The sequence below is a fragment of the Molothrus aeneus genome, chromosome 19 (assembly GCF_037042795.1).
Source record: "Molothrus aeneus isolate 106 chromosome 19, BPBGC_Maene_1.0, whole genome shotgun sequence".
NCBI lineage: Eukaryota > Metazoa > Chordata > Aves > Passeriformes > Icteridae > Molothrus > Molothrus aeneus.
In genome coordinates, this window is record NC_089664.1 from 9019565 (window position 1) to 9046572 (window position 27008).

The following is a 27008-nucleotide window of genomic DNA, read 5'->3' on the forward strand; positions in this document are numbered from 1 at the left end:
TTTGTGACTGCAGAGGTGAAGGTCGGTGATACAGAACGGCTGATATTAACAGGGAATTAAAGTTTATTTCACAGCTCTGTGGGTGATAGATTTGGTGTCTGTGTGGTCAGACAGAACACAGGGATCTCCCATGCTGGGAGGTGGAGAAGGAAGAGTGAGCTGCTCGTAAAGCAGAGGCAACAGCTCATTAGGACACTTCTGCATTCTCAGTCTTGACGCCCTTGGTTTCACCACCACTGCCACACTGCTCCAAGAGCCTCAGGGGCTGCTTGGGGATTTTTTGGTGTTTTTTTTCCAGACAAGACAACGCTGCTCACTGATTGCCCTCACTGCTGACATGCTGGAAGAGGATAACGATGAGATCTGTTGGAATAAGCTGGAGAGCTTCCGTGTGAAGCTGATCTCGGTGATCGAGCCCTCCCGGATCACCCCGTACCTGCGGCAGTGCAAAGTGCTCAGCCCTGACGATGAGGAGCAGGTGCTCAACGACCCCAGCCTGGTCATGCGCAAGAGGAAGGCAGGTGGGAGCACTTCAAATCCTTCTGGGGAGTTTCCAGGACATTGGTTTGGGATTGTCTGGGGAGTCAGACACTGGAGGGGCTGCCCAGGGAGGTGCTGGTGTCACCCACCCTGGAGGTGTTTAAACAAAGCCTGGATGTGGCACTTGGTGCCATGGTCTGGTTGCCAAGGTGGTTCAGTCATAGGATGGACTTAATGATCCCAGAGGTCTTTTCCAACCTAATTTATTCTGTGAGTGGATCCCAGGGACTTTTGTATGTGGAGGAAGTGAAGCTATTTTTTCTTAGGTTAAGAACAGGTGAAGAGAGAAATAACTGAATAGAATATCCTGTTGCCATGATTTCAGGTGTTCTCCTGGACATCCTTCAGCGAACGGGGCACAAGGGCTTTGAGGCATTTATGGAGAGTCTTGAGCTTTATTATCCCCAGCTGTATAAGAAAATAACTGGCAAAGAGCCCAGCAGGGTTTTCTCCATGATTATAGGTAATATTTGTGTTCTCAACAACAGCTTTTCCTTTGGTGCTGCTGAGCAGAGCCAGGAGCATTCCCTGCCTTGCTCCACGTGTGCTTGGGAAGGGTTCTGGGAAGAACAGCCCTGGTGTCACGGGCTGGGCTGGGGAGGGGGAAGGGGAAGCAGAAGGATGAATTCTTCCTTCTGCCTGTTGTGTGGTGCAGGAAGGCACAGAGCAGAGAGGCACAGCGGGGATAATTTGGTCACACACCGCCAGGGTTGGCTGCAGTGACATGGAGGGGAAGCTGACCTCTGTGTGTGCCTTGGCAGCAGCCAGGAGAGCAGAGCGTGACCTCTGTGCCCCAAACAGACACGGCTGGCGAGTCTGGCCTGAGCCAGGTGCTGATGAACGAGATCATGAAGCTGCAGAGCGCGGTGCAGGAGGAGCGGCGCAAGGCGCAGGAGCTGGCGGGGTGGCTGCACTCCAAGGAGGACACGCTCAGGGAGATGTGGGTCAGGGACAGCCTGCTCCGCAAGCACCAGGAGCGCGCCCAGAGGATGAAGGAGGAGAGGGACAGCCTGAGCAAGGAGCTGCGCAAGTGCAAGGACGAGAACTACAGCCTGGCCCTGAGCTACGCCAAGCAGAGCGAGGAGAAGAGCGCGGCCCTCATGAAGAACAGGGACCTGCTGCTAGAGGTCAGGCACGGCTTCTCCAGCTTCCCTCTCTTACCTGGGCTGAGCACCTCGTCTTTGCCAAGGATGCTCCAGTCCAACATCTTTTCTAGCACGTGTCTTTGTGGTCCCCAGCTCAGCCCTGTAGGCCTGAATTTTACAAGTTGTGCTGTGAATGATGACCAGACTTGCCCTCACTCAAAGCTGCTCTCACAAAGGCAGCATAGGAACATGCACCTGTTAGCACACAGGCAGGACTCTGGCCCCAGGGCACAAAACTTTGAGGAAAACGGCTGGGGAGAAACTTGCCCTGTATTTGGCTGGGGAACAGAGAACTGGTTTTGCAGGCCAGAGCTCTCTCCTTTCTCCTGCTGAGCTCTGAACCTTCTCGTAGATCGATCAGCTGAAGCACAGCCTCATGAAGGCTGAGGATGACTGCAAGCTGGAGAGGAAGCACACCATGAAGCTGAAACACGCCATAGAGCAGCGCCCCAGCCACGAGGTGGTGTGGGAGATCCAGCAGGAGAAGGAGCTGCTCTTGGCCAAGAACCAGGAGCTGGAAAACACTCTCCAGGTTGGTGGGGTGGTTGAGTATGGACTGAAGGGATTATTTGTAGCAGCCAGGGCAGCGATGCTGCGGTGAAGATTGTGGGGATCAGCTGTTACCCAAGAGCCCCGAGGGGAGAGAATTGATATGGACTTAGATGGTGGCCCTGTCTCACTTCTGCCTTTGTCCTGCAGGTTGCCAGGGAGCAGAACTTGGAGAAGAGCCTCTCCAAGGAAACTCTGGAGAATGACTGCAGCCAGACTGTGGAAGAACGCCGGGAGCTGGTGAACACCATTTACAGCCTGCGCAAGGAGCTGCGCCGAGCCAAGGTGCTCCAGGACAAAGTAGGTGCTGCTGTTCCAGTCCCTGCTGAGGCTCTGGATCAGACAGGAGGCAGGTGAAGCACTTGCAGTGTCCTGCCTGTGGAGCAGAGCAGCTGCTCAGGAGCAATCCCTGCTGCTCCTGCTGTAGTACCTGTATTTCAGCACTCCGTGTGTGGCAGCTGACAGCTCAGACACCCATGGAGCTCTGGCCAGAGCAATCTGTGGCACAGAGCAGGAGTGGGGACAGTCTGGCTCAGGCTCTGCCCACAGGCAGGTGCTTTTGACCTTGTCTCAGCAGTGTGCAGAGGAGAAAGAGGTGCTGGAGCTACAGTGCACATCTCTGAGGAAGGACTCCCAGATGTACAAAAAAAGGATTGAGGCTGTCCTGCAGCAGATGGAGGAAGTGGCTTCGGAGAGAGACCAGGTGATAAAATATCCCTCACTGCTTTTTGGGCAGACAGTGCCAGCCTGTGTATGCTGTTGTGTGACTGCCCCATGTCCCCCTGCACAGGCTCTCCTGACCCGAGAGCAGTTCCACATGCAGTACTGCAAGAACCTGGTGGAGAGAGACGCCTACCGCAAGCAGATCCGGGAGCTGGGCGAGAGATGTGACGAGATGCAGCTGCAGCTCTTCCAGAAGGAGAGCCAGCTCCTGGCCACTGAGGCCAAGCTGAAAAGGCTGCAGCTGGAGCTGCCCACTCTGGTATAGCTCTCCTCCCCTGGAAGGATTGGGAAGCTGAGGATGGGGTCACACTGCGGCTGTTGCCAGGCCTTGGCGCCTGAGCAGCTCCAGCTCATTGGGCAGTGAACACTTCCCTGAGCCACCACCAAATTTAATTAAAACCATTGCCATGCAAATGCTGAGTTTAGAAAATGAAAGGTGTGATGGTCTCTATCACCCCACCCTGGTTTCAGGCATGGAAAAGCTGGACAGATGCAAGCTCAGGCCACCTGTGTTTGTGTTTGGAGCATTTCCAAAGGTGGTGAGGGGTTCCTCATCCACCACAGAGTGACTCTATTTAGAGACTGGCTGTGAGCCATTTGGATGAAACGGGGAGCTAAGTTTTCTGGAAATAAATTAGATATATTTTAATTAATATGGCATCTTGTGTACTTTCTAGAGTGGCCAGACAGGAGTGTAGGAGTTCTGTGTTTTGAGGAGCATTAAGTCTCCTGTGTGTTCCCTCCCTTGCTCATGAGGAATGATCAATCTATACTGGTTTTGTTTCAGACCTCTGACCTGGATGACTCCTCCTCCAGAGATTCCCAGGAAGTGAGTAGAGTTCCTTGTTTACCTTTCCCTTTCTTCTGGGATGGTTTCATGTTCCTCGCCTGTGCTCAGCTCCCCAAGTATCAGCAGTTTGCAGTGGCTCAGGTTCATTTCAGTCAAAAAGTCCAGAGGCAGCAAGACAGTGACAGAACCTCCCTGTGTCCTGAAGTTCTAAGTGCAGGACACAGTTATGACATTAGTCAGCAAGATGTGTTGAGTCTAAGCAAATCAGGGAATTTAATTATTTTAAATTGCTTTTAATTGTCTCTCTTGTGTGAGAACAGGCAAAAATAAGTCTTACCCTGGAGCTACCTGTAGTAAAGAGTTTCACTTAGTTCATAACTTCAGTGAGGGAGTGATTGTCACATTGTCTGGAGGCCAAGAGTATAAATGAGGCCAAAGGAAGCTGGATCTATTAATGGAGGAGAAATCCATGAGTAAATCTGTAACTCCTGGCTGTCTGCTGTTTGCTGGCAGCAACAGGGAGAGAGAGGTTGGTTCTAGCCTGTCCTGGGTTTTATGTTCCTTTTTCTGTTCCTACAGACTGAGGGACAGTTCTGAAGTTCTTGCTCTGTTTTCTGCCCCACAGCTTGTTCTTCACAGTCACCTGGATGAAGATACACAGACAGCTAAAAGTAAGGGAAAACACTGAGTAGAGCTCTGGAGAGGATGGTCCATTCTGTTTTGCTCTCCTGGAAGATCTAAATGATCTTTTCATCCGTTGAGATGGGAGAATTTTCACTAAAACTAAACAGCACTGATCCAAAAAGGCTTTAATTATTATTCTACCTTACTCAGTTCAAAAATATATATTGTAACACCTGGTCACTACAGAAGGTGCTTCACCAAAATAGGGTCTGGTGTGAAGTGCCATGATATTCACAACTTGGGGAGCAGGGACAAATGGTGGATAAAATAATGATTAACACATTTCTCACAGTGGCCTCAGAGGAGCTGCTTGGAAAAGGTTTGTTTTGCTCCTGCTGAAGCTGGAAGTGGAAAGCTCTGTCTCTTTCTGAGGGAGGTGGGGAACCCCACCATCCCGGGGAAGATTCAGTGCTCAGTTAAAATGAGAAGTGACTTGTGATTGATGACAGGATGGAGTTCTGAGTGCTTTGGGCTTGGTTTCAGTTCTGCTGTGGACTCTGTGCAGTCACATCACAGCTCTTCTGTTGGAAGAACTGCTGGAGGGAGAAGTTACTTTGCAATGGCAACTCTGACTAAAGCTGTGATTTTTTTTTTTTATCTTTCAGAAGATAGCCTGGAAGTACAAAACCAGGAACTCAGCCCTCAACAGAGCCATCTGCCCCCAAAATCACCAAGTGTAAGATAATCTTTCTGGGCTCTTCTTTATGATGACTGGGATTTGTGATCTTTAATATTCTCATTAATGATGGATTTACCAGCTTGGAGAAGCATGGCAGCAGCCCCTGCTTTTCTAAACTCTGAGCACTTAGTGCAGAATCCACCCTCCAAAAAGGGCGAACTCTGAACAGCAAAACATTTACAGTGGACATTTCTCCATCTGTATATACAAACTTCTAATTACTTTCTGCCCTTCTTCTCTGGGTGGGGACGTTTTCCAGTGTAATTACTGCAGAATTACTGTTGCTGCAGAAAACAGACTCCCAGAATTACAGATGTAGAGGGAATAAATGTAGTAAAACTGTGTGAAACAGCAGCATTACCATCCTGCACACACAATAAGGAACCTGCTGGTACTTGATTCTGCAGATGCAGGAAGCAACCTGGTGTTAACATCGATCTGATCAAGAATAAATTTGTATGTTTTTAGGGTTTTTTAATTTTTATTTTTTTTTATTTCAAGGAGTGTGGCTTGGCCAACGAGGAACTGGCAGAAAAGGAGAGGAGGAGGATGAAGGACTGCTTTGAGCGTTACCGAAGGTCTGGGCTGCAGTAAGCAGGGCTAACCTGGCAATATCCATGATTTGTATTTGTATATCCATGTTTTTATATATCCATGTATTTGTATTTCCCCTTTCCTGTCCCCAGGCTTGATCAATGGAGGGCATTAAATGAGCCACAAAGGGGACTGATACACACTAAGGGCATGAAATGCCTCTTGTTTGCAGAAACACCTTCTGAAAGTTGTATGTCTGGTGATGTTTGCAGAAAAAGAGCAATGAGAAGGGTGCCCAAAGACCGGCACCATGAGGCGGATTGGGAGAACACCTCTGGCAGTGACAACACCGACACCGAGGGCTCCTGAGAGAGGGACAGCGCCAAAATCCTTTGGAAAGGGACACCACGGCCACCACAGGCTCCCCAGGAGCCAATCTCTGAGGGAAACAGCAGCTTCTACAGGGTGCCTGTGCCTCTCCATTTCACTCACAACGGACTGTTTAGGTTCTAAAACCGTCCAAACACCAATTTATGAAAAGCGCTGCAGTGACACTATTGTATGGGTCTGACGGCCCCTCGGTCAATAAACAGGTTTAAATTCCTGCGTGTGACACAGGGCCGGGCTGAGCTGGTTAATTACGGGTCAATTAATGAAGGGCATTGCCCGACACCGCCATGGCGGCTGCCCGCACCCAACATGGCCGCCGCTGCCTCAGGGCGCGCTGAGGGCGCATGCGCGGTGCCATGCAGCGCGCGCTGAGGGCGCTGCTCCGGGAGCCGCCGCCATGGCGGCCCCGCCGCCCCCCGCCCGGCCTGAGGGTCTCGGCCCGCACCGCCCCGGGGCTTCTCTGCGAGCCTGTCCGCCCGCTCCGCACCGGCCAGGGACAGCGCTGGGGCCCGGCCCGCCCGCTCTTCACCGGCCAGGGACAGCGCTGGGGCCCGGCCCGCCCGCTCTGCACCGGCCAGGGACAGCGCTGGGGCCCGGCCCGCCCGCTCTGCACCGCCCCCGGGCCGCCGCCGGCCACGCACTATCGCCTGGTGTACACCTGCAAGGTGGGCGTGCGGCCGGGGCGCTCTGAGGGCACTGCCGCTGGGGTTCGTGGTGTAGCTGTTTTCTTAGTTTTAAACTTGCAAAGACTAATTCAGAGTGGAAGAGTCCTCTAGAGATTTCAAATCCAAGCTCCGTGTTGGAGAAGGATGTTCGGGGTCTTGTGAGTGTCTCTGAGGGTGGAGATCCCACAGCCTCCATGGATCCTCCTCATTAGGGAGCCACGGAAAGCAGTAAAACCTCTCTCAGCCTTCGTGTCCCGGGTTGAACTCACGACATCCTAACATGATGGAGCCGACTTGGGATAGTTCAAAGTGAGGGAGGGAAGACTCTTTTAATGTCAAAAGTATTTTTGTCTTAAAAGTCCCAGGAGCTGCAGTTACGGTGCTCATGAAACCCACTTTGTTTTTCAGGTGTGCCAGACCCGCTCAGCCAAATCCATCTCTAAGGCTGCCTACCACCGAGGGGTGGTGATCGTGACCTGTCCTGGCTGCGGGAACCACCACGTCATTGCCGACAACCTGGGCTGGTTCTCTGACCTGGAGGGAAAGAGGTGAGTGTGCCAGCAGCATCCTTGTCACACCCTGCTCCCAGGGATGCCAGCAGCATCCTCCTCTCACCCTGCTCCCAGGGGTGCCAGCAGCATCCTCCTCTCACCCTGCTCCCAGGGGTGCCAGCAGCATCCTCCTCTCACCCTGCTCCCAGGGGTGCCAGCAGCATCCTCCTCTCACCCTGTTCCCAGGGATGCCAGCAGCATCCTCCTCTCACCCTGCTCCCAGGGATGCCAGCAGCATCCTCCTCTCACCCTGCTCCCACCTGCAGCTTCCTGAACTGATGCCTTATTTTTGTGATTTTTTTTTTCTAATGTGGCTCATACTAAAACCAAAGTTTCATCCAGTTCATTAAAACACACAGACTGTTTTCAGTCATTATAATTTGACTGTTGCTGTCTAGGATCTAAATAAATTGGTGTGAAGCTGCAGTAGAAACTTCACAGGGATCCTTAGTGGTGCCAGCGGGTGATTTGCTGTTCCCCTCAGGCTTAATCCCTTCACTGCTGGCTTTCCTTGGATGTTTCAAGTGTGTAGATTGGTCTGTGGAATTCCAGTGATTTCTAAATTCCCAAGATAACTTTAAAAGCTTCTGTAATTGCTAAATCATTGATCCTGGTGGATGAGAGCAGTCCCAGAAGGTTCGGGTGGTTTTCTGTGGTTAATTTTGGCTGGTTTTCCTGGTGATGTGATTCCCTGCATGGTGTCAGTGCTGAGGGCATTTGCTGTGGTGTCACTGCTGGTTCTCAAATCCCTGTGCAGGAATATCGAGGAGATCCTGGCAGCCAGAGGGGAGCAGGTGAGACGTGTGGCTGGGGAGGAAGCACTGGAGCTGCTGCTGGAGAGCCCTGCAGAGCCCGGGCCCCAGGCTCAGCTGGCACAGGGGGACAACGGGGAAGCCCCCCCAGATCCTGGCAGCAAGGGACACACCTGACACGAGGGACTGTGGCCTGTGGGACACATGTGACATTGTGGCCTCTTGGACAGGCCTGCCACGTGGGATTTGGGACATTCTGCTTGGACTCTTCACCTCCATTCCCTGATTTTAACTGTTTCTAAAATAAACTTGGGTGTTGGGTTCTCTCTGTTTTGTGTCTTTGCCTTGTGTAGTTTTGCCTTTGATCAAGCTGATGTCTTTAGAGATGTGTTGGTGTCTTTCCTGGTTCTTTTTTTGCTGACTTTCAGGCAATTTTCAGTACCCCAGCAGTGTCCCATGCCTGGCTTTGTTCTGTGCTCAGAAATTCTCTATGTGTGTTTGACCTAGTGAGGTGCAGATGGAGCTGGAGGTTTTAGGGATGCTCAGGTGTGGCAAATCAGCAGAGGGGGCAATTGATTCCACCTGAGGAGATGGGTCCCAGAATTCTAAAGCCAAAATAACCCTGCAGGAGGGTCAGATCACCTGCTCTTAATGCAGTCAAGGGCTGCTTTTATCTGTTCTTTTGACTTCTTCCAGAGTTTTTTTTTTTCTGTGTCCCTCATGTCAGGGCTGAAAGTTTTGTATTTTGATCCCACTCGAGCTCCAGCTTGGGGGTTTTACCACTCCTTGTTGGTGAGGGGGAGTGTGGGTGTGAAGGCAAAATTACTAGTGCTGGAGAGAAGAAGAGGACCCAGAAAGTTGTCTTGGCAGATATTGAGGGGCTTATTAGTGCTACTGCAGTATGTTAAGATTAGTTAGAAATTTAAAAAGAAATAAATGACAGATGTGGGAGTTTGTCAGCATGCAGCTCTGGGGTAGTGGTGGATCAGGCACTGAGATGATGATGCTGTGCTTTGTTAGGGTTTGTTCCCTCTGCACAGTTCCCACCTGCTTTCTTAGGGTTTTGAGCTTGCAATCAAAGACTAATTCAGTTTGGAAGAGCCTTCTGGAGGATTCCAGTCCAATCTGCTTGTCAGAGGAAGATATTCAGGATCTTGAATCACAATCTCTATGGATCCCCCTCATCACTGAGGCACATAAAGCAGTAAAACCTCTCTCAGCCTTTGTGCCTTGGGCTGAGCAAACCCAATTCTCTCAGCCAGCCATCCCCAGCTGCTTGTGGTGCTTCATCAGGCACAGATTCAGTGAGTATTACTGCAGGCATTCATGAGTTTCCTTCATCTGGAGTGTTCATAACAATTTTGTGTTGCATTGTAGGTGTTGGGTCAGAGCACCAGGAAAGTTGTCATGTTCCTGTGGGTGTGTCAGTGCAGAGTGATGAAACAGGGGCAGGAACTTCATCAGCCAGCTCGTGTGTGCTCAGATCCTGTGAGATGCAGCTCCCCCTGACACAGCCAGCTGCTGGAGTGACCCAGGATTGACAAACAGGAATTTGCATTCAGAGCACTGCTGTGTTCTCCCCCTGAGCTGGGCTGCTGGCACCTATTAGCACTGCTGGAAAAGTGTTTGTTTTATTACCTTTAATCTGAAAATCAGCATTCTGCTTCCATGGTGCTGATGCCTTTGATGGGGTGGAACAGAGCAGCTGTTGCAGGATCCGTGTTGCCTTGGAAACAACTCATTTACAATCTGGCTTTTTTATACTGTTTTCCTTACCTTTCTTACCTGTTACTAGGTCCCAGGAAGGTGGTGCAAATTTTTGCTATGTTTTAGTAAAAAAAGTAGCAAAATCTTTGTTGGCTGTTCCTAGATTTTAGTGTTTCCTTGTGCCAGTGTCCTTTGTCACCAGGTGCCCTTTGGGGTAGGACAGAGACAGAGGCCCTCTGAGCATGGTGGGTGGCAGTTCTTGCTGCTGCTCTGAACATTCAGGTTAACATAAGGGGAGGGAATTTACACATAATACAAAAAGATTTGCTGCTATGACATTGCAGCTAAAAACCCGATTTTTTCCTCCCTTTTGAAGCTGTTTTTTCTGCAAAATGTTGTGTCATAGGGCAGTGGGTTTGCTCTGGAAAGGGGACACAGGTCAGCACACGGGCTTGCTGTAGCCAAAGGCAGGGAGGGAGGAGAAGCAGCTTTTCTCCTGAGTGCCTTTCTCCATCAGCCCTGTCCTGCGAGTCCCTCTGGTGCTTGTGCACAGCTGGGTAGGAGAGGGCAGGATCTCGTGTTTCTGCTGGATTTTTAGGGTTCTTTGTGAAGAGGACGTGCCCTGCACGGGGGACAGCCCTGCTCCAGCAGCTCACACTGCACAGCTGCAGCAGCAGCAGCAGCAATCAGGGCCGGCAGTCCCGCGCCTCTCCAGCGGATGTCAGCATCAGAGAGCTCTTCCCGACGTGGGAACGAGCCTGGCAGCGTGGGAGAGAGGAGGATTCACACAGCAGGAGCTCAGAAGGAGCCTGTGCTGCTCAGGATGGACAGACAGGAGGTGAGACACCATCACTCTCTCCCAGGGATCACCTGCTCCTGGGGAATCTGAGCCTCTGCACACCTGCAGGCACAGTTCTGGCCCCAGGTCACACTCAGAGCTGCAGTGCCCAGGCACCCTGAGGTGTGAGAACACCTGATGGGAACAAGCTGGTGGCTTTTTAATTATCTTTGATCAGGGCTGGCAGTGGCCAGCACAAATGAGCCAGGCACGGGAAGCCCAGCTGTGACTTGGCTTTATCCTCAGAGGGCTCAGGATCCAATCTGCTGTTCCCAGGCTGCCTTCCAGCCCAGTCCAAGAGCCTGCTCATGCCTGCTGTGCTGGAATGAGCTGGTGCTGCTGCTTTGTGTCTACTCCAGGCTGTGCCCAGCACTCCCTTCCCTTGTCCCCTGGCTCTGGGGAACAACCCAGCTTTGGGCCAGGTGCCGGGGCGGCACCGAGACCGGGCAGGGCCTGAAAGGAACAGCTCAGCCTCTCCTCAGCCTTTTCCAGTGGCCTTTTCTCAGCCATGCAGGGCTGCTCTGTCTGCCCTGTCGTCCTGGAAACTTCTGGGCAGGGAATTCTCAGGGCTTTGTACCTTCCCTCCACAGCCACTCCATGCTGGCAGACTGGCAGAGCTGGGATGGTGGTGGCTGCCATGAGCCCCACGTGCTCACAGAGTAAAGTGATGTGGAGGTGGGTGCACAACACTTTTCTTAGCACATGTGCTGGTGTCTGTTACCAGAGACCCCCCCCTCCCTCCATTCACCCCCATCCTTATTCCAAAGGGCCAGGATTAGCCCTGCTGTAAGCCAGGAAATAATGGAAATGAGTATTTGCACTGAAGCTTAGACACAAATATTTATTAAGCACAATTCCCCCCACCCCTTCCCCTTGAGCTGTATTCATTTCTAATATATTAATCCATTTGGCAGATTATTTTTTAGAAAAAAAAAACAAGTACCTGTGGGTTGGAAATTCCCCATTAAAATGACATTAGCAAATGCACATGTAAAAAATAAATAAGCTCATACATTCAAGTATATGGCAAATAATACCTCAATAATACCTCTGAAAGCTTAATGGTCAGGTTCCAGTTCACCACCTGGCTGAGAGCTGCACAGGCCTGAGCCTGCAGCTGGTCAGGTCATCATCATCCTCAATGTTTTTCTCTTTTACAAATGCCAGCCTGGCTGGTAGGTAGGGATGGGCAGCTCCTCCTCTCCCCTCTCCAGAGCTCTGCCCAGCCCCAGGAAGGAGGCCCAGCCTTGGCCAAGCAGCAGGTGAGTGCTCCCAGGTAAACTGCAGCTACCTCTCCACATGGTCAGTGTAGGCAGGGGAAATGCCCCATGAGCAGCATCACTGGTCTAAGAACACCTCCCTGCTGGCTGGGAATGTTTCCATCAAATGCATTTCCAATCCAAAGTGCTGAGTTAGTCTCTGCAGGAGCGGCGCTGCTTCGGCACAACGCTGGAGCTGCTGAAGTCCAGCACAGTCTCTGGTCAAGCACAGGAAAAATACTGCACCTCCTCAAGTCAGGGCCCTGCTGCCCTCCTCCAGCTTTTCCAGCTGGTCCAAAAGGGGAAGGAATGTCAGTAAATGTGAGTTCCCAGCCAGCCCCCCCAGGCTGGGGCTCTCCTGAGGCTCCAGGGGCTGGAGACAGGTGGACAGAACCAGAGAGTCTCACTGGGAGCACCTCAGTGCTGGTTTGGGGAGAAACAAGAGGAGGGAAGGGCCACTGGCCCGAGCTGCTGTTGGACACAGAAAAAAGGAGGGATGAGCCATGGGCAGAAAGCTTTGCTGGCTGTTGAAGCAGGGCCCTGGCACACACAGGTTCTGTCTTGGACACCTTCATATCGGCTCAGTGGCACCAGGAGCTGTCCCTGATTGCTGTGGGCTGAACACTTGGGCAGAGACCTCTTTCCTCCTCCCCTCTGCCCAGGAACAGCCCCTGCCATGGGGCTGCAGAGGTAACAAATCCCACTAAAGCTTAGGGTCAGAGAGGCTTTTCCCCTGCTCAGGAGGTCCTGCAGGGTTGCAGCTGGAAGCAGAGAATGTCCAGGGCTCTCCAGAGAGTCCTCAGCAAACCTAAAATACACTCAGGTGTGTGGGACCACGATGCAGTTGGGGTGGAAAAGGTTTAAAGGATTCAGGCTCTTTTTCTCCTGTAGAAGGAACAAAGCTGAACAAGATGTTCCAGAGAAGGATCCAGAGCCATTTGTGTCAGGGAAGACAGGAGGACTTCAAAATGGAAAAGGTGTTCTTCCCTTTCCCTGTTTAAATAAAAGTGTTGTGGAAATAAAAGAAATCAAGGATGGAGTTAGCTACCCCCTGTGGGCGCCTCCAAGTTCCTGGGGTTTTAGGTGATCAGCAGGGGGCTGCTAAAGTCTTCCAGGTGCTGTGCCCAGAGTTACAGTGGCCGAGTGTCCTAAAAAAACTCCCTTATTTAAAAACTGTCCCCCATCCATTGGGCTCTCCCATAGGAACACGATGGAGGTGCAAGACTGGGAGCACAGGAGCACTCGGGCTTGAAACCACCTACTCTGTTCTTCCTTTTTAAAAAACAAAATAAAGCTGAAACAACCCCCCCAGACCAAAGCCCAGTTCTTAGCTGGAACCAGGCCTCTGCTGCTCCTCCTCGGCCTCCTCCTGGGCTGAGGCCAAATCCACACGCTGCTCGTCCATGCGTTTGGCCTGGACACGCTGGATGAGGCTGAAAAAGTCTTCATCAGGCATGGTGGGGCCACGGGGGATGGAGTCTGGGGGGGCACAGCGCTGGTCATCGATCCTGGAGGACTGCAGGGGACACAGGGGCTCAGCATTAGCACAGGGCGGGGAGGAAGGGGCTGGAGCAGAGGTGCCAGAGCTCCCCAGCCCTGTGCCCGTACCTGACACTTCATGAGCATGTTGAAGAACTCGTCCCCGGGCTCCTGGGCGTCCCCCTCCACGCGCAGGTGGCCCAGGTTGTTGTGAGTTATCCGCAGGCCGGGCAGGTTGCCCACGTTGGCTCGTTGGTCATCCAGGCGCCTGCTCTGCGAGCTGGCAATGAGGTCGAAGAACTCCTCTGTCTGTGGAGATGCCATCAGGGTGGACTGTGCTGGGGGAGAGGAGCACAGGACAGGGTCAACGCTCTGCCTGCCCTGCCTGAGCTGCAGAGCCCAAACCCCCTTCCCAAACTCCTCTCCAACCCACACAAACCCAGCAGGCAGCAGCGGGGGAATCGGGTGCCTTGATAAAGCAGAACCTCACACACCCACCTTGCACGGCTGGGTCCCTTGCAGGGCTCCCTGCCTGTGCTTGGCCAGCTTCTGGAGGCCACCAAAGTGCTACCTCAGCCCAGGAGATCCAGTGCCCCCGGGATGAACCACAGCCTGCATGTGATCCCTGCACTGCCACTTCCACTCTGCCTTCCACCTGGACCAAGAGGCACAGGCAGAGCTGGCAATGGCAGGCGAGCACAGAGTTCCTGGTGGCCCCTGTGGCTGTAACAGGCACCCACACAGTCCCAGCTGCTGGGAATAATTGCAGACGGGCCATCAGCAAAGCCCAGGCCTGGCTGAGCCTCTCACCTGGCAGCACCTTCCCAGAGCCCCCAGAAATCCAGGCTGTTTGCCCAAGGAGAGGCACTGCTGAGGTGAGTCTGGCCATCATGGGCTGCAGGACCTGGTCAGCATGAGCAAAACACTAAAACACTCCTGGGCTCTGCTGCTTCTCATCCCACAGAGCAGAGCCTGGGCTGTGCTGGTGCTGGGGGTCCCAGTCCAGAGCCAGTACGTTTATCTATCCACCACTGACCCTTTGGAAACACCTCTGGGCTGTGCTCCCTGGAAAGGGCCTGTTGGCTCCTGCAGCTGCTGGGTAGGGAGAGGCTCCCAAACAACAGATCAGCAAGGGAAAACTCAGAAAAAACTCAGAAATCCAGCCCAAGTGGGGTTACTTTCCCTGAGCACAAAGCATTGGAGCAGAGCTCTGAGCCTCCCGACACAAGTCCTTAGAGCCCCAGCTCATGGAGCTGCAGAAACACAAGAAAATCTCAGTGCTGACGCAGGGATGAGTTTCCTCCCCTTCAGCTCACAAAGAATCCTCAAAAATAACACGTCCAAAAGGCTCAGAGCCCAAAAGAGCCGAACAGAACGTGGGGCCGCTCGTGCATTCTTTATAAAGCTCCACATTTTCAACCCCATCTCCTAAATTACACAGCTGTTACAGCCAAATGCACTTGTGTGTCAGAAATGCATCTCTTGACAAAACAATGCTCATTTCCACCTTATTTTTAGACAATAAATACCCTCTTCTCACCTCAGAGCCAACCTGCCTTCTTACCACAGCCTGACCTCTGCTTCAGCCCCTGCCCTGGCACACGCTCCTTGTGCTGCGGCTCTGGGAGCAGCGTCAGGGGGCCCCTCTGCTGTTTGCACTTCATATTCATTTGGAAACTGATGATGAACAAATCCATCAGGTTAAATAACTGGTTTGAGCCCTCTGTGCTGGTGATTAAGCATGTGAGGGTGATCGTGCATTTTAGAGCTTCTCCCCAGCTTGGGTTAAACAAAGGCCCTGAACACTGAAAAAGCCACGAAACCCAAGTGCAAACACAGCCCTGCCTTTCCTGCCCTATTTGTCAGGCGCCTTCCTCAATTTATCCCTGTCCTTCCTAGGGCTGAGCTGTTTGCCTGAGCAGTTCCCACTGTTTATCCATCCTCCTGGCTCCTCTGTCCTCACACAGCACCTATCACCGCCGTATCCAAGAACTGTACAAAATCCAGAAGTTTTTCCTCCATGGCAACGCTATTACAAAAACTGGCAATATTTTAACTTGCCTGAGAAAGCCTGACCCGGCCCCTGCATGTCCCAGACCCCAGGTTCTCACAAAGCTCCTTCAGCAATGACCATCATCATCTTCCTCCTGGAGGTACTGGAAGAGGCACAAGTCCTGTGCCAACCTCCTTGTTCAGAATCCAAGACCTAAAGACCCACACTGAAAAAAAATCCAAGTGTATTCTGCATTTCTGTCGCTAATTTACTCCCCAAACCTTAGCTCACATTCTCCAGCCTTTCCCTCGGCAACCATTTACATAAGAATGTTTTTTCCTTCCTTAAATAATGACGGAGATTGCCAAGGAACTGCTAAAGTTCAGAGAGCTGAATGAAAACATCACGGGATGCACGGCAAACCACAACAGCTGGGCACGCCGCGGGAGCAGCGTCACTCCCACAGGAGCAGGAACGGGGATTTGGGAACGCTCGGGTGCTCACACAGCCGCTCTCCCAGGGCAGGGACCCGCGTGGCCGCTCCCTCCGCAGCCTCGGCGGGGCACTCCTCCAGCGGGCAGCGCTGATCATCCATCCGGTTGCTCTGGAACTTGCTCAACAGGTCAAAGAAGCATTCCTCGTCCGAAGGGGTCCGGTTGATTTTCTGGGAAGAGAGAGGAGAGTCAGAGTCAGAGCACCCTGAACAAATCCCCGAGTCTCAGGAACAGCCGTGCCCTCTCTGCTGTGTGCAGGGCTGGCTCCTGGCTGGAGCCTGCTGGGGTCTCTGCTCCTCTGATCCCAGAGGCTCCAGGCACTGCCACAGCCCAAATCCGTGCATGGATGAGCCTCGTGCAGCTGCTGTCACTGCAGAGCAGCCAGAGGAACCTGGAGGCTGAATGGGAAAGAGGGAAAAGGAGACAGAATTTACCCTGGCACTGCTCCAAGGGGAGCTCCTGGGCTGGACAGGGCTGGGTCAGAGCAGGACAAGGGGAGCCGTGCAGCCACCCTGGCTGAAATGCTGCCCTGTGCCCAGGGCTCAGCCCAAGCTCAGGGATTGCTTTTTCCACCAGCTAAATCCAACGTTTCCAGGCCACTGCCCCTCACACCCCAACACTTCCCTCGGTGCCTGTTTCCTCAGCACAGCACTTGTAGCAGTCACCCAGCTGAAAATGCCACAAAATTACAGATTTTCAGGACAACAGCCCTTGCACAAGAGCCCCAAATGAGCACCTTGCACTAGACAGGGATATATTTAAGTTGTGCTGCAGGAGGCTGGCGTTGGAGGCAGCCTCTCCAAGCCACTGCCAGCAGGGAGAGGGGCTGTGTGTCCTGATCTGGAGCAGACAGAGCAGCAGGAACCACAGATCCTTCCAAAGAGTCACTTGGAATAGGAAATAAAATTAGCCAGTGATTAGAGGGGCTTGATCTGATCTGCCAGGCTTGGGGATATTCCCTACACACTGAGCTGGTCCCACCAGTTGCTGGAAAAAAAGCCACAACAGAAAGCAACCAAAACCTCTTAGAACTGGGTCTGAGCTTTTTTCTAGCCAGAGGTCAATCAGAGGCACTGGGCCCTTCCTGAGGGGCTGCACATTCCACCAGCAAGATGGAGAGGGCAGAGCCAGACTTTACAGCAGAGCAAGGGATTCCCTGGGCTGCTGGTGAAACAAATTCCTTCTCCCAGCTCTGCTGGTGGCCACTCTGGGCAGCTTGGGAGCCCTCCCAATCCCACCACAAACAAAGCTGCTCCCACCAGAGCTCTTCCCCATGGCAGGGGCAGGCAAAGCCCTTCAGGGGAGCTCTGCAGTGGGGAGAGACTTGTGCTGACAGGGTTAAAGCCACAAGTTGGATTGGGTAGATGAAGGAAAACAATTTTCCTGTATGCTAAGCGAAGCAGATGAGATGCACTCAGCTTCTATTTAGGGCAGCGTCAAAATTAGCAGCAGGCCAGAGAGGAACATTGGCAATGTGGGAGCTGATCAGGGAGGGGAAAAACCCCTCTCACCTCCTGCCTGCCACGTGCTGATCTAATGGAGCCACAGCCCCAGTGGACCCTCTGAACCACCAACAGTTGCACCTCAGAAATCAAAGCAGGCTTGGGCTTGAACTGAGGGTGAACTTCATCTCTCACAGCTCTGCTGTGCTGGGTTGTGTGACCCAAATTTCAGGGTAGAGGAGGAAACCGGTTCATTCACACCGAGCCTCCCTCCTGCTGTTCCACGACTGCATGGAGTAAAGCAGAGCAGTCCTGCTCCAGGGGGAAGCTCCAGCTTGCAGGAGCAGCCTGGCAGTGCATGGCAGAGCCCCCAGCTCAGAGCTCCCCTCCACAGATCCCCCCACAGCACCTCCTGCAGACCCTGCAGTTTGGGGATCCTGCTCCCAATGCACCTGGCAGAGCAAAGGATGCTCTGAATGAGTAGGAAGAGCAGCCAGAGCATGGAGGTGTGGGGCAGGGCTGGCTGTGTGCCTGGTACCTCCAGTGGCACCCGAGGGGCAGCACGTCAGTGCCCATGGGCCATGTTAGTGCTGACAGGGCTGTGCCAGCCCCAGGGCACCAGGCTCCCTCCAGCCAAACCCTGCCCCAGGCCTGAACCTCTCTAATTAAAATGCCCAAATGTGACAAGGCAGGGAGCTCTGAGCTCCTTCCCTGCCAGGCTGCTCCCAGCCCTGAGGCAGGAGCTGGGAGGGCAGATGGAGCTGTGATCCCACCCTGGGGCTCTCCATCTGCTCCGAGCTGTGCTCACCCAGGGCTTGGCACAGCCAGGGTCAGGAGGCTTCCCGAGAGCCAGGGCATCCCTCGTGGGGCTGAGCAATGCCCTGCCACAGCACAGACACACAGCCACATCCCCAAATGCTCCTGGGCACCAGCCTCAGGGTCCAGCCCTCAAACCACTTCTCACCTCGTGGCCGGTGTCCCTGTCTGGCCTCATGCCCCATCCTCTGCCTCCAGCGCTGCAACTGCCCAAATTCTGCCAACTGTCACCTTCCTGTGGCAGCCAGACTGTCACAAGGAGTAAAACCAACGGTGCAGAGGGACCCGGGGGCTGCTGGCACTGCAGAGATCACCCCAGGGCAGATCTGGCTGCAAACACACTTGTCCTTGGCACGGGCACAGAGACACTCCCAGCTCTGCCCACACAGGGACAAGGACAAGTGTGGAGCCTCTGCTCCTGCTCCCTGACCTCAGGCAGGACAGGGATGGCACCATCCCAGGCAGGTTGGGGTCCCACTCGTGGGGGTCAGAGCTTTGTTCACATTTTCTGAGAGTAGCAGGGAGCAGGACTCCCTCTCCTCACACAGGTCACTGGAAAGCATCCAGGCTTTTGCACACATTCCCTTGCTGGAGGAACAGGCTGTTGAACCTGCCTGGGTGGATTCAGGATGTGTAAAACCACAGCCGAGGTGTTGGAAAGGCAGCAAAAAGCAGCTGCAGAGTGTGACAGGAGCCTGCTCTGCCTCTGTCCCCTCTCCCTGCAGGCTGGGACCACCAGCTCCCTCAGGAGCCCCAAGCCAAGGTCATCACACCCCGTGGAGAAGCACAAATCCACCCATTTTCCTTTCTGATAAATTCTCACACCACATTAACACCTGTCACAGTTTTGGGGTGAGACGGTCCTGGGCTGCCCAGCTCTGCCCCAGAGGTGCAGGACATGGAGCAGCATCTCCTGTGGAAATCCCTCAGTCTGAGCACTCCAGATGTGCAGGTGAAGCCAAGGCTGGAGCCATCCCAGGCGAGGCAAAACAAAGTCAGAACTGACTCCTGAGCCTCACCCCCCTTGGCCATTTTCACTGGGATTCAGGAAAGCCATCCAACAAAGGCAGAAAGCCTCCCTGCAAGAGCTAAACCACCTCCCAGCTCCCAACACCTGAAGGCACAGCCCAAAAATGCCCTGCAGGGCTCCCACCTTGGACCCGCTGCCCACCCGTGACCCTGCAGAGAACACGTTCCCACTGCCAGTGCTGGGATCAGCACCTGTCCCAATCTCTCTGAGCCACGCAGACCCCCAGCCAGCCCAGCTGTGCCCCCACCACACCAACATCTGCTGCCAGAGATCCTTCAACCCAACACTGGTGGTGGCTTCTCCCACAGCTTCCTGCTGCCCCCACAGCAGCTCGGGATGCAGCTCTGCCCACAGCGCCGCTCAGCCCCACCAAAGCCTGTCAGATCTGCTCTGGGACAGTGCCCCAGAGGTCCCCAAGGACCACAAAAGTATTTCTGTGCTGGTCAGGTCATGGCACATCCCTCAGCGACTCCATGGTCACCCAAACACGGGTGGGACATCCCCTTCGAAGGGAGCTTCGCCCACCAAACCAAACCAAATCACAGACACCCAAGAGCCACCCAAAGGGCCAAACCTTGTCCCTCTGTCAGACCAGCTTCTCTCACAGCTGGTGTCCCCAGGGCACTGACCTGCCTTTGGTTCCCCTCCTCTCCTCCAGGCTCAGCTTCTTGCAGCCCTGACCCAGTGCAGGATGGAGCCGTCAGGTTCGAGGGCTGCTCACTCCGGCTTTGTCCAGCCCTCCCTGGGACAGCTGGTTGGGATTTGCAGATCCCAGAGGTGGATGGACCCTGGTGGGTCTGGTACAGCAGATCCAGCTCAGGAGCTGCTCCCTGAAGGTGCCTGTTGAGTGCCCAGGTCAGGGACGAGCGAGGAGGGTTCAGCATTTGTCACTGTCCCCTGCTCGGAGCGCGCTGCCTCGGCATTCAAACGTGGCCACCACAATTCCACCTTATCTCAGGAGGACACAGCCTGGAGATGAAGTGACCTGACCATGTCCCACAGTAACAGAGCCAGCAAGCAGCCCCCAGGACCAAGTTCTCCCCTGTGGACAGTCCTTGGAGATCCGTGCCCTTGCCCAAGCAGGCGCTTACCTGCCCTGGCAGTTCTCCATTCCCACACCTCTGTGCCCACATGCCCTGCCCTATCTGCCTCTCCCCTGTGAGCCACACATGTCACCACTCCTTACCTCTGCTCTTTTCAGGGCAGCCGACCTCAAAATCTCCAGGCAGGAGCAGGGCTGGTGCTGCTGGTGACCACCAGTGCCAGGAGCACCTCATCCAGGGCTGTCTGTCAGTCTGGCAGTCCCCTGCACTCCCCAGCTTTTCTTTATCCTGCACCACCCCACACCTCAATCCACAGAACTCACCGTGGGGGCTGCACCTCTGGCACAGCCACAGCCTCAAACCCCAAAACCATCAGGCACTGAACTTCCCAGCCTCACCTGGAGAAAGGCTCTGAGGGGGAGGTTTGCAGAGAGGCAAGCGGGGGCTGGAGGAGAGGAGTGGAAGGAAATCCCTGGCTGGAATCCACAGCCTGTTTTAAAAAGCAGGAGCTGAAATGCCTGGAGAAGCGTCCCTGTGCTCCCGAGCGGGGCTGTCCCTGTCCCAGCCACCAGCTCCCGGGCTGGAGCCCCACTCCTCTCAGCTCCAGAGGCAGCAGAGCTGTAAAATGCTCCCAGTCTGCTCAGGACAGGCAGCAGAGCTGTAAAAGTCCCCGGTCTTTGCTCAGGACAGCGCTTCCCTTTCCGTGCCAATCCCCCGCGGGTGACAGACGGACAGACAGACAGACTCCCCGTGTGTCCCCCCGAGCACGGCCGGGCTCAGGGACCCTCCGCCCCCCCTGTGCCGTGACACACAGCCCACCGAGCAGCCTGAGCCCCACCGGCAATATTAACAATAAAAAGTTCACACCGGAGCTACCTGAAAACTTCAAACCCCCGAGCGCACACACGGCACATCCCGGCCCGAGCGAATCCTCCGTGTCTCCGCACCCACCTCCTCCTCCCGATGCTCTCATTTCAGAGGAAGACGGACACACGGACAGACAAACCCCCGTTTCCCTCACTGACCTCAGCAGGCGGCTCCGGCTCTCACATGTCCGCGGGCAGCAGCGCTGGATGCTCCGAAGCTCTGCCGGGTTTGTGCCCAGCGGGGTTTTTGTGCCCAGCGGGGTTTTTGTGCCGAGCAGGGTTTCTGTGCCGAGCAGGGTTTCTGTGCCCAGCGATATGAATGAAGAGCGTCGCCGGCTGCAGGGACCCGCTGGGTGCGAGCCGAGGTTTAAAGCGACAGCCCCGCTGCCACCTCCCCCCGGAGCCCTGGCACGATGGGGAGGCTCCAGAGATCGCTCCCGGCTCCCTCACCTCGCTGCCACGATCCTCCCGTTATTAGATGATGCTCTTAAACACACAGTGCAGCTACGTGAATATTTAGCTTCCCTTCCACCTCCTCACCTCCCACCCGCCACACTCACTTCACCTTAAAAATAGATCGGGATCGATTCTCCCAAACTACATCTGCAAACACGCTCGGCTCCGCGGGCACAGGCAGCACACGCTCTGTGCACACACAGACACACTCTGATCGCTTGGATTTAAAGCACCAAAATACTGAAGGACCATTTTTAGCTCCTGATAGTCCTCCTGCTCTTCATATTATTAGATATGTGTGGTTTTTTTGTCTTACTGCAAGAGCCTAGGCTGCTCAGCCATAAGCATCTCTTGATTTAAATGTAACACTGCTCGACAGAGGGAAATTTCTAATTGCAACAGGGTTTTAAACAGGGAAAGATGGAAATGCCACACAGCAGCCAAAGAGCTGCTCTCACGTTTGTGAGATGGGAATTACTGACAGAGAAATGGGGCACTGGGAGGAAAATCACTTTTCCAAAGGGGCAAAATGGGGACAGAGCCCCACTGGCACTCTCGGCTCTCTGTCCACACTTGTCCTTCATTCTCATTTTTCACTGCAAAAGTAGGAAATCACTTTAACCTGAATAGCTTTGGGGACCTGCCCATGCTGTTCCACACCAGTAAATTCATTTCCAGGAGCTATCCAGTATTTTCCAGAGAAAGATGGAATCTGTCTGGGACCTGAGATCAGGATGCCTGGCTCGGTACCTGGCCCTGACTGAAGAAGAAGAGAAAGGTGAGGGAAGGCAGGGCACAGCCACAGCTCCTGTGAGCTCAGTGCTGGTGCTGCAGCCCTGTTCCCACTGGGGCTGAGATCAGGGATCCACAGACAGAGAGGGCAACAGGGGAATGAACCAAGATGGGGACTCTGCCCCTGATCCGAAGAGCTGAGCCGCCTTTGGAGAGCTCTGAAAGAGGGAATCTGCAGCTGGAACAGGGGGAAAGGCAGAAAAGGGGGATAACAGAGGGGGAGAGGTGCTTGGAACAACATGAGGAAATGACATTTTCCCTCTGAGTTTAGGATGCAGCAAAGAATAACGAGCGAGACATCTGTGATCTGCAGAGACACCACCTACCACGTCAGGCTGGAGCTCAGGAGCTGAGCGTGCCCCGGGCACACGTGTGCCCTGCACTGTGCCCAGCCCCTGGCACAGCCCATCCACACCCTGCCCGGCCCCAGGACGTGCACACGCTTCCCTCGGAGCATGAAATTATCACCCTCACTTGGACACTTTTCAAAGATTTTTTTCCCTTTAAACAACTCGCCCACTCATCCCTATAAACGCCGGTGCTAAAAGCTGGTTCTGTTGTTAAGATTTCAAATAACTCGGGTTTTATTGTTCCAAACAAAATCAAAATAACTCACCCACGCTGCCTCCTTCCGAAATGCAGTCAGTGCTGACCTGTTGGGACCATGCCCTGCTGCCACACAGGCTCAAGCACAGGGCTGTGCCTCACTGCAGGTGACAATATCACTGCTGATTGCATTTGGAGGGAGCCCCGGGGGTGTCAGCCTCAGGTGTTACTGACACCTCTGATCTGTCTGGAAGCCACTGCCACCGTGACCAGATTGGGCCACTTTGTGCCACAGCCACACAAAAATGGGATCTTCTCTTTTTCCTCAGCTGCACAACAACCTGTCCTGAGATCACAGGCCAGTCCAGCCCTCACTGCTGAGACATGGGGGAATTCTGGTTTCTCTTCTGTGTATTCACACAATCCTCTGCAGTTAATGTAGCAAGTTTTCCATGTGGATTTTGACAGCATTTACCACACCAGGCTGGGTTTCCCTGGCACTATTTAACACAAACACACCAGCCTGGATTTAGCACCTGGAGCTTGTTTTACTAACCAGGGACACAAGGTAGGAGCATTCTCACTCCAGGTCAGTCCCTGGAGAAGATGAGTGGCCAGAGAGGTCAGAATGGCCCATCAAAAACCTTAAACACCAAAACTGGGAGTGAACCTGAGCTACTGCTTGGAACAGCTCAGGCTGGAGGTGGATGACAACAAGCAGAAAGTTTTTGGGGTGTAGCTCTCACCCAGGGCTGTGGTACCTGGCTGTGCACACCAGCACACACCCAAAGCAGTAAAACACAGGGTTTTGGCTACAACTCACTGCAGTGACTGACCCTGCACCTGGAGAGGGTGGAACCAGGACCATGCTCAGCCGTGGAGTCTCAGCAGAGCAGCACTAATTTGCTAAACTGAAATAACTCTGTTGCTTGAAAGGGTATAACCCATATTCCTGGTTAATTAGCACAAGGTTAATATATAGAGCACTTTCTCTATCCACCTCCCCACTCCAAGCCCCACGGAGCAGGGCAGGTGAGCTCCTCTTCAGTGATGGAGACAATCCATGCTCCAGCTGCTCTCCCCATCCCTTGCACTCCCTGCCCCTCACATTGGAACCTCCTGACAGTTTGCTTTGAAAATGCTTTGCAAAGAAAGCGTGCACGTCTCTGGATTGCCAAAACTGTGCTGCTTCCTTGAATCAGACTTTTATTTAGACACCTACTTGCTCTGAGCACAGCGAGGTTTTCAGAAGGAGCTGAGCAGATGCAGCACCTTCCTCAGGGGTGGTGGGGATGGGGGAAGTGGAGCTGTGCACACCCATCCACATCAGCACCCATAACACATCCAGCCTGCACATAAACACCCCTGCTCAGCACACACCCAGATGTTAATTATTATTTACTCCCAGCCCAGAAACGCCTGAAGGCCGCGTTCCAGATCAAGGCTTTGTTGTGCAAGGCACCCCACAAAACACGAAATCCTGGCCCTGCTGGGGCTGCTACCTGTGGGTTTGCCACTGCAGCCATGGTCTGTCTGACCTGCTCAGGAGAGTTGAAACAGGCAAGACAAAAATCACATGCAAAGGCAGGAGCAGCTTCTCCTATCAGGCAAAAGCATCTCCTGCTCTGGTACCTGCTGCTGCAAAGGGCAGGATGGAACTACACCCTGTTTGGGGTTTGCTCCAGGGAACACTGGGATTCAAGTGGCTTTAGACACAGGCAAAAAACCCTCCTGGGACTTTCCTGCAGGTCCCAGGGAGTGGCACCTCCTGCACCCAGGCACAGGCAGGGCCTGGCTCTGCTGGCTCCCAGACAGGGCTGCATTGACTGCCCTGCAACGAGCACTGCAGGGAGCTGGAACTTCCCCTGTGGCACAAACAGCACGATCCAGGCTGGAAAAGTGGGATCCATGGGATGGTTTGGGGCCTGCTCTGATCGCACATCTCCCAAGGGGAGCCTCTCCAGCCACCCCTGCACTCAGAGCCCTCACTGGGCTAAGCTCTGCCAAGGCTTCGGGGGCCACCCGGGGAAGGGGAAGGAGCCAGGGGCTCTGAAAAACCATTCTTAGGGCTTTTTAGATTAATTGGTGTAAACTGCCTAGGGAGGCTTAAAAATAGCACAGCTAATGGAACATGTGGATGCTGAAGGTGAGGTGTGAGCAGAGGCCACGTTAACCTGACACAGGCTGTGCCCAGCCTGCAGCCAGTGCCCAAACCAGGGACACCTTCTGTCCAGCTGTCCAGGGACACCTTCTGTCCAGCTGTCCAGGGACACCTTCTGTCCAGCTGGGAATTGCTGCCTGCACCTCTAATTCTGCCCCCTCAGCTGCCTTCACACCCATCTGTGGGGGACAAAGGAACCTCTCTGCTGTCACTGCAGGTTTTATCAGGAGAGCTCCAAGATACAGCCCCCAAACCCTCCTGTGATTCATGGATTCCCATCCTTCTCCTGCAGCCATGGAGGACCCTCAGCCAGCTCCCAGGCAGCCTCAGTTTCCTGCACCCTGTCCAAGTACAGATGCAAGGACAGCTCAGAGAGACCCCAAAGCCCCTGCTCGCCCCAAGGCCACCCTAAATCCAGAGGAGAGGATTGCATTGATGGGACAGGGTCTATCCTAAAGCAGTGACTTAAGGAATAACCTGTCCCCTGAGGAGGTCACTGCCTCCTTGAGCCTCCTCCTGCCCACAAGCTGCAGGGATGGAGCTGCCTGGTGCCAGGGAAGGCAGCAGGGTGGCCTCTGGGCAGGAGGCCCCACTGGCTGCTCTCTGGGGCTGATCTGCCCTCCCCAAAACTGAGCAATGACAGAAAAAACCCAAACCTGCCCCAAGGCTGTGCTGTGGTTGTGTCCTCTGGGGGAGCCTCCACTGCTCAGGAACTGAAAACAGCCACAATCAAAGATAAGGCTCAGACAGAGCTGGTCTGGTTGTACAGCCCTGTCCTCCAGTGAAACCCAGGAAACAACAGCAGCAGCATTTCCTGGGTTTCAATAGAATTCACAGAAGGAGAAACACAAGTTATTGGTACAGAAAGCATTCTTTAGGTAGCCCCAGCAAGCACAGCCAGACCATGAGCCCTGCCAGCACAGGGACCTGCTGGATCCATCCATGCCAGACCCCCCCAGCCACAGCTGGGAGCTCAGGGATGGTTGTGCAAGAAAATCAAACACAGCCCCGAGTCACCAGAGGCCCCCTTGTCATCTGGTGTCACCCCAGCTCCAGGGATTCAAGCCCAATTAGGCCAATTTACATCCAAAGAGAACCTGGGCTATGATATTTTTTAAGCTCTTCCGCCATGTGAAGTTTAATAAATGCCAGAGGCCAGAAGTGTGAAGGTACAAGGTGCCCCAGGCACAGCAGAGACCCAAGAAAGGAATGAAAGGTTCCAGATTTTGAGGGAAATCAAACATTTGGAGGCTTATCGCTCTGGGTTTGGCTTCAATTCATCCTTTTTTCCCTGTGCTGTTCCCTTTAAAGTGACAGTTTCTAGGAAATGGTGAGTGTAACATCTCTTTTACTGTCTCATCCCACTTGATGGCTGACAGTTTGCCGGGAGAAAAGGTTGTGCAAGGAGGAAAGCAGACCTCAATTAGGGTTTCAAAGTGCCAATAACTGCAAACTCAGTTACAGTGAGTCAAGAATGGATTTGGGGAGCTTGGTTTGTCACCCCCAGCCTGGCTCATCGACCTTCAGACCTCCAGCACGAGTCTGCTGGGTGGCCTTGGACAACCAGCTCAGCTTTTACCTCCTTCCCCGGGCAGATTCCTCTGCTAAGAGGCTTTTTCCTCACAGTTCTCTAGCCCCAGAGCTGGCCTCCACATGGAGCCAGTTTAGGATGGAATATGAAGTCCCTGATGCTGAAGCAGAGAAGCACCCAGACCCTGGGTGTCCTTGGTGCCACCCCTGCAGATGCCAGGGCTTGTTCACCCTCCTGCAGGTGGCACAGCCCTGGCTCTGTGCCCTGAGTGCGGCTGAGGCACAGGCACAGGCTTGTGCAAATCCTGTCTCCCATTCCCCTCCCTGACCTCAGCCTTGGGAGGAGGGAAAACACAGAAAGAGGGAGTGCAAGAAACAGAAATATCCCAAAGAACTGGGGAGAGCAGGGACACTGATCCCTGCAGCCCAAACAGACACTGCCAACACCAGCCCTGCCCCAGGGAGCACGTGGAAGCTTCCTGCCTTCTCAGGAAGGGTCAATCCTAAATTCAATCCCTTGGATCTGCCCCTCAGGAAGGGCCATTCCTTAATTC

At 53.9% G+C, this 27008-nt stretch overlaps 3 protein-coding genes across 9 annotated transcripts in view; 2 read left to right on the plus strand and 1 right to left on the minus strand.

The window, feature by feature from the left end:
• The first annotated feature begins 262 nt into the window (after nt 1–262).
• CARD9 (caspase recruitment domain family member 9) lies at nt 263–6219 on the plus strand. Its single transcript, XM_066563018.1, has 12 exons — nt 263–521; nt 866–1003; nt 1342–1667; nt 2038–2229; nt 2412–2534; nt 2812–2937; nt 3025–3216; nt 3745–3786; nt 4373–4418; nt 5037–5107; nt 5612–5688; nt 5917–6219. The coding sequence occupies exons 1-12, from the start codon at nt 338–340 to the stop codon at nt 6011–6013; spliced, it is 1614 nt and encodes a 537-aa protein (XP_066419115.1). The 5' UTR covers nt 263–337; the 3' UTR covers nt 6014–6219.
• Nucleotides 6220–6321: 102 nt separating this feature from the next.
• DNLZ (DNL-type zinc finger) lies at nt 6322–8330 on the plus strand. Its single transcript, XM_066562706.1, is given in 3 exon segments — nt 6322–6699; nt 7108–7247; nt 8008–8330. Coding segments are annotated over 3 exon segments (690 nt in total). The 3' UTR covers nt 8180–8330.
• Nucleotides 8331–11368: 3038 nt separating this feature from the next.
• GPSM1 (G protein signaling modulator 1) overlaps nt 11369–27008 on the minus strand; it is a 66252-nt gene continuing 50612 nt past the window's right edge. For 5 of the 7 annotated variants that reach the window (XM_066562699.1, XM_066562698.1, XM_066562700.1 and 2 more), the window contains 3 exons: nt 15783–15942; nt 13415–13623; nt 11369–13322 (listed from right to left, as the gene is read on the minus strand). In XM_066562699.1, coding sequence (XP_066418796.1) covers nt 13134–13322; nt 13415–13623; nt 15783–15942 — 558 coding nt within the window. In that variant the 3' untranslated portion in view covers nt 11369–13133. Of the gene's footprint in view, nt 13323–13414; nt 13624–15782; nt 15943–20246; nt 20503–21128; nt 21433–27008 lie in introns of those variants that run through there. The other 2 variants (XM_066562702.1, XM_066562703.1) reach the window with 2 other exon arrangements.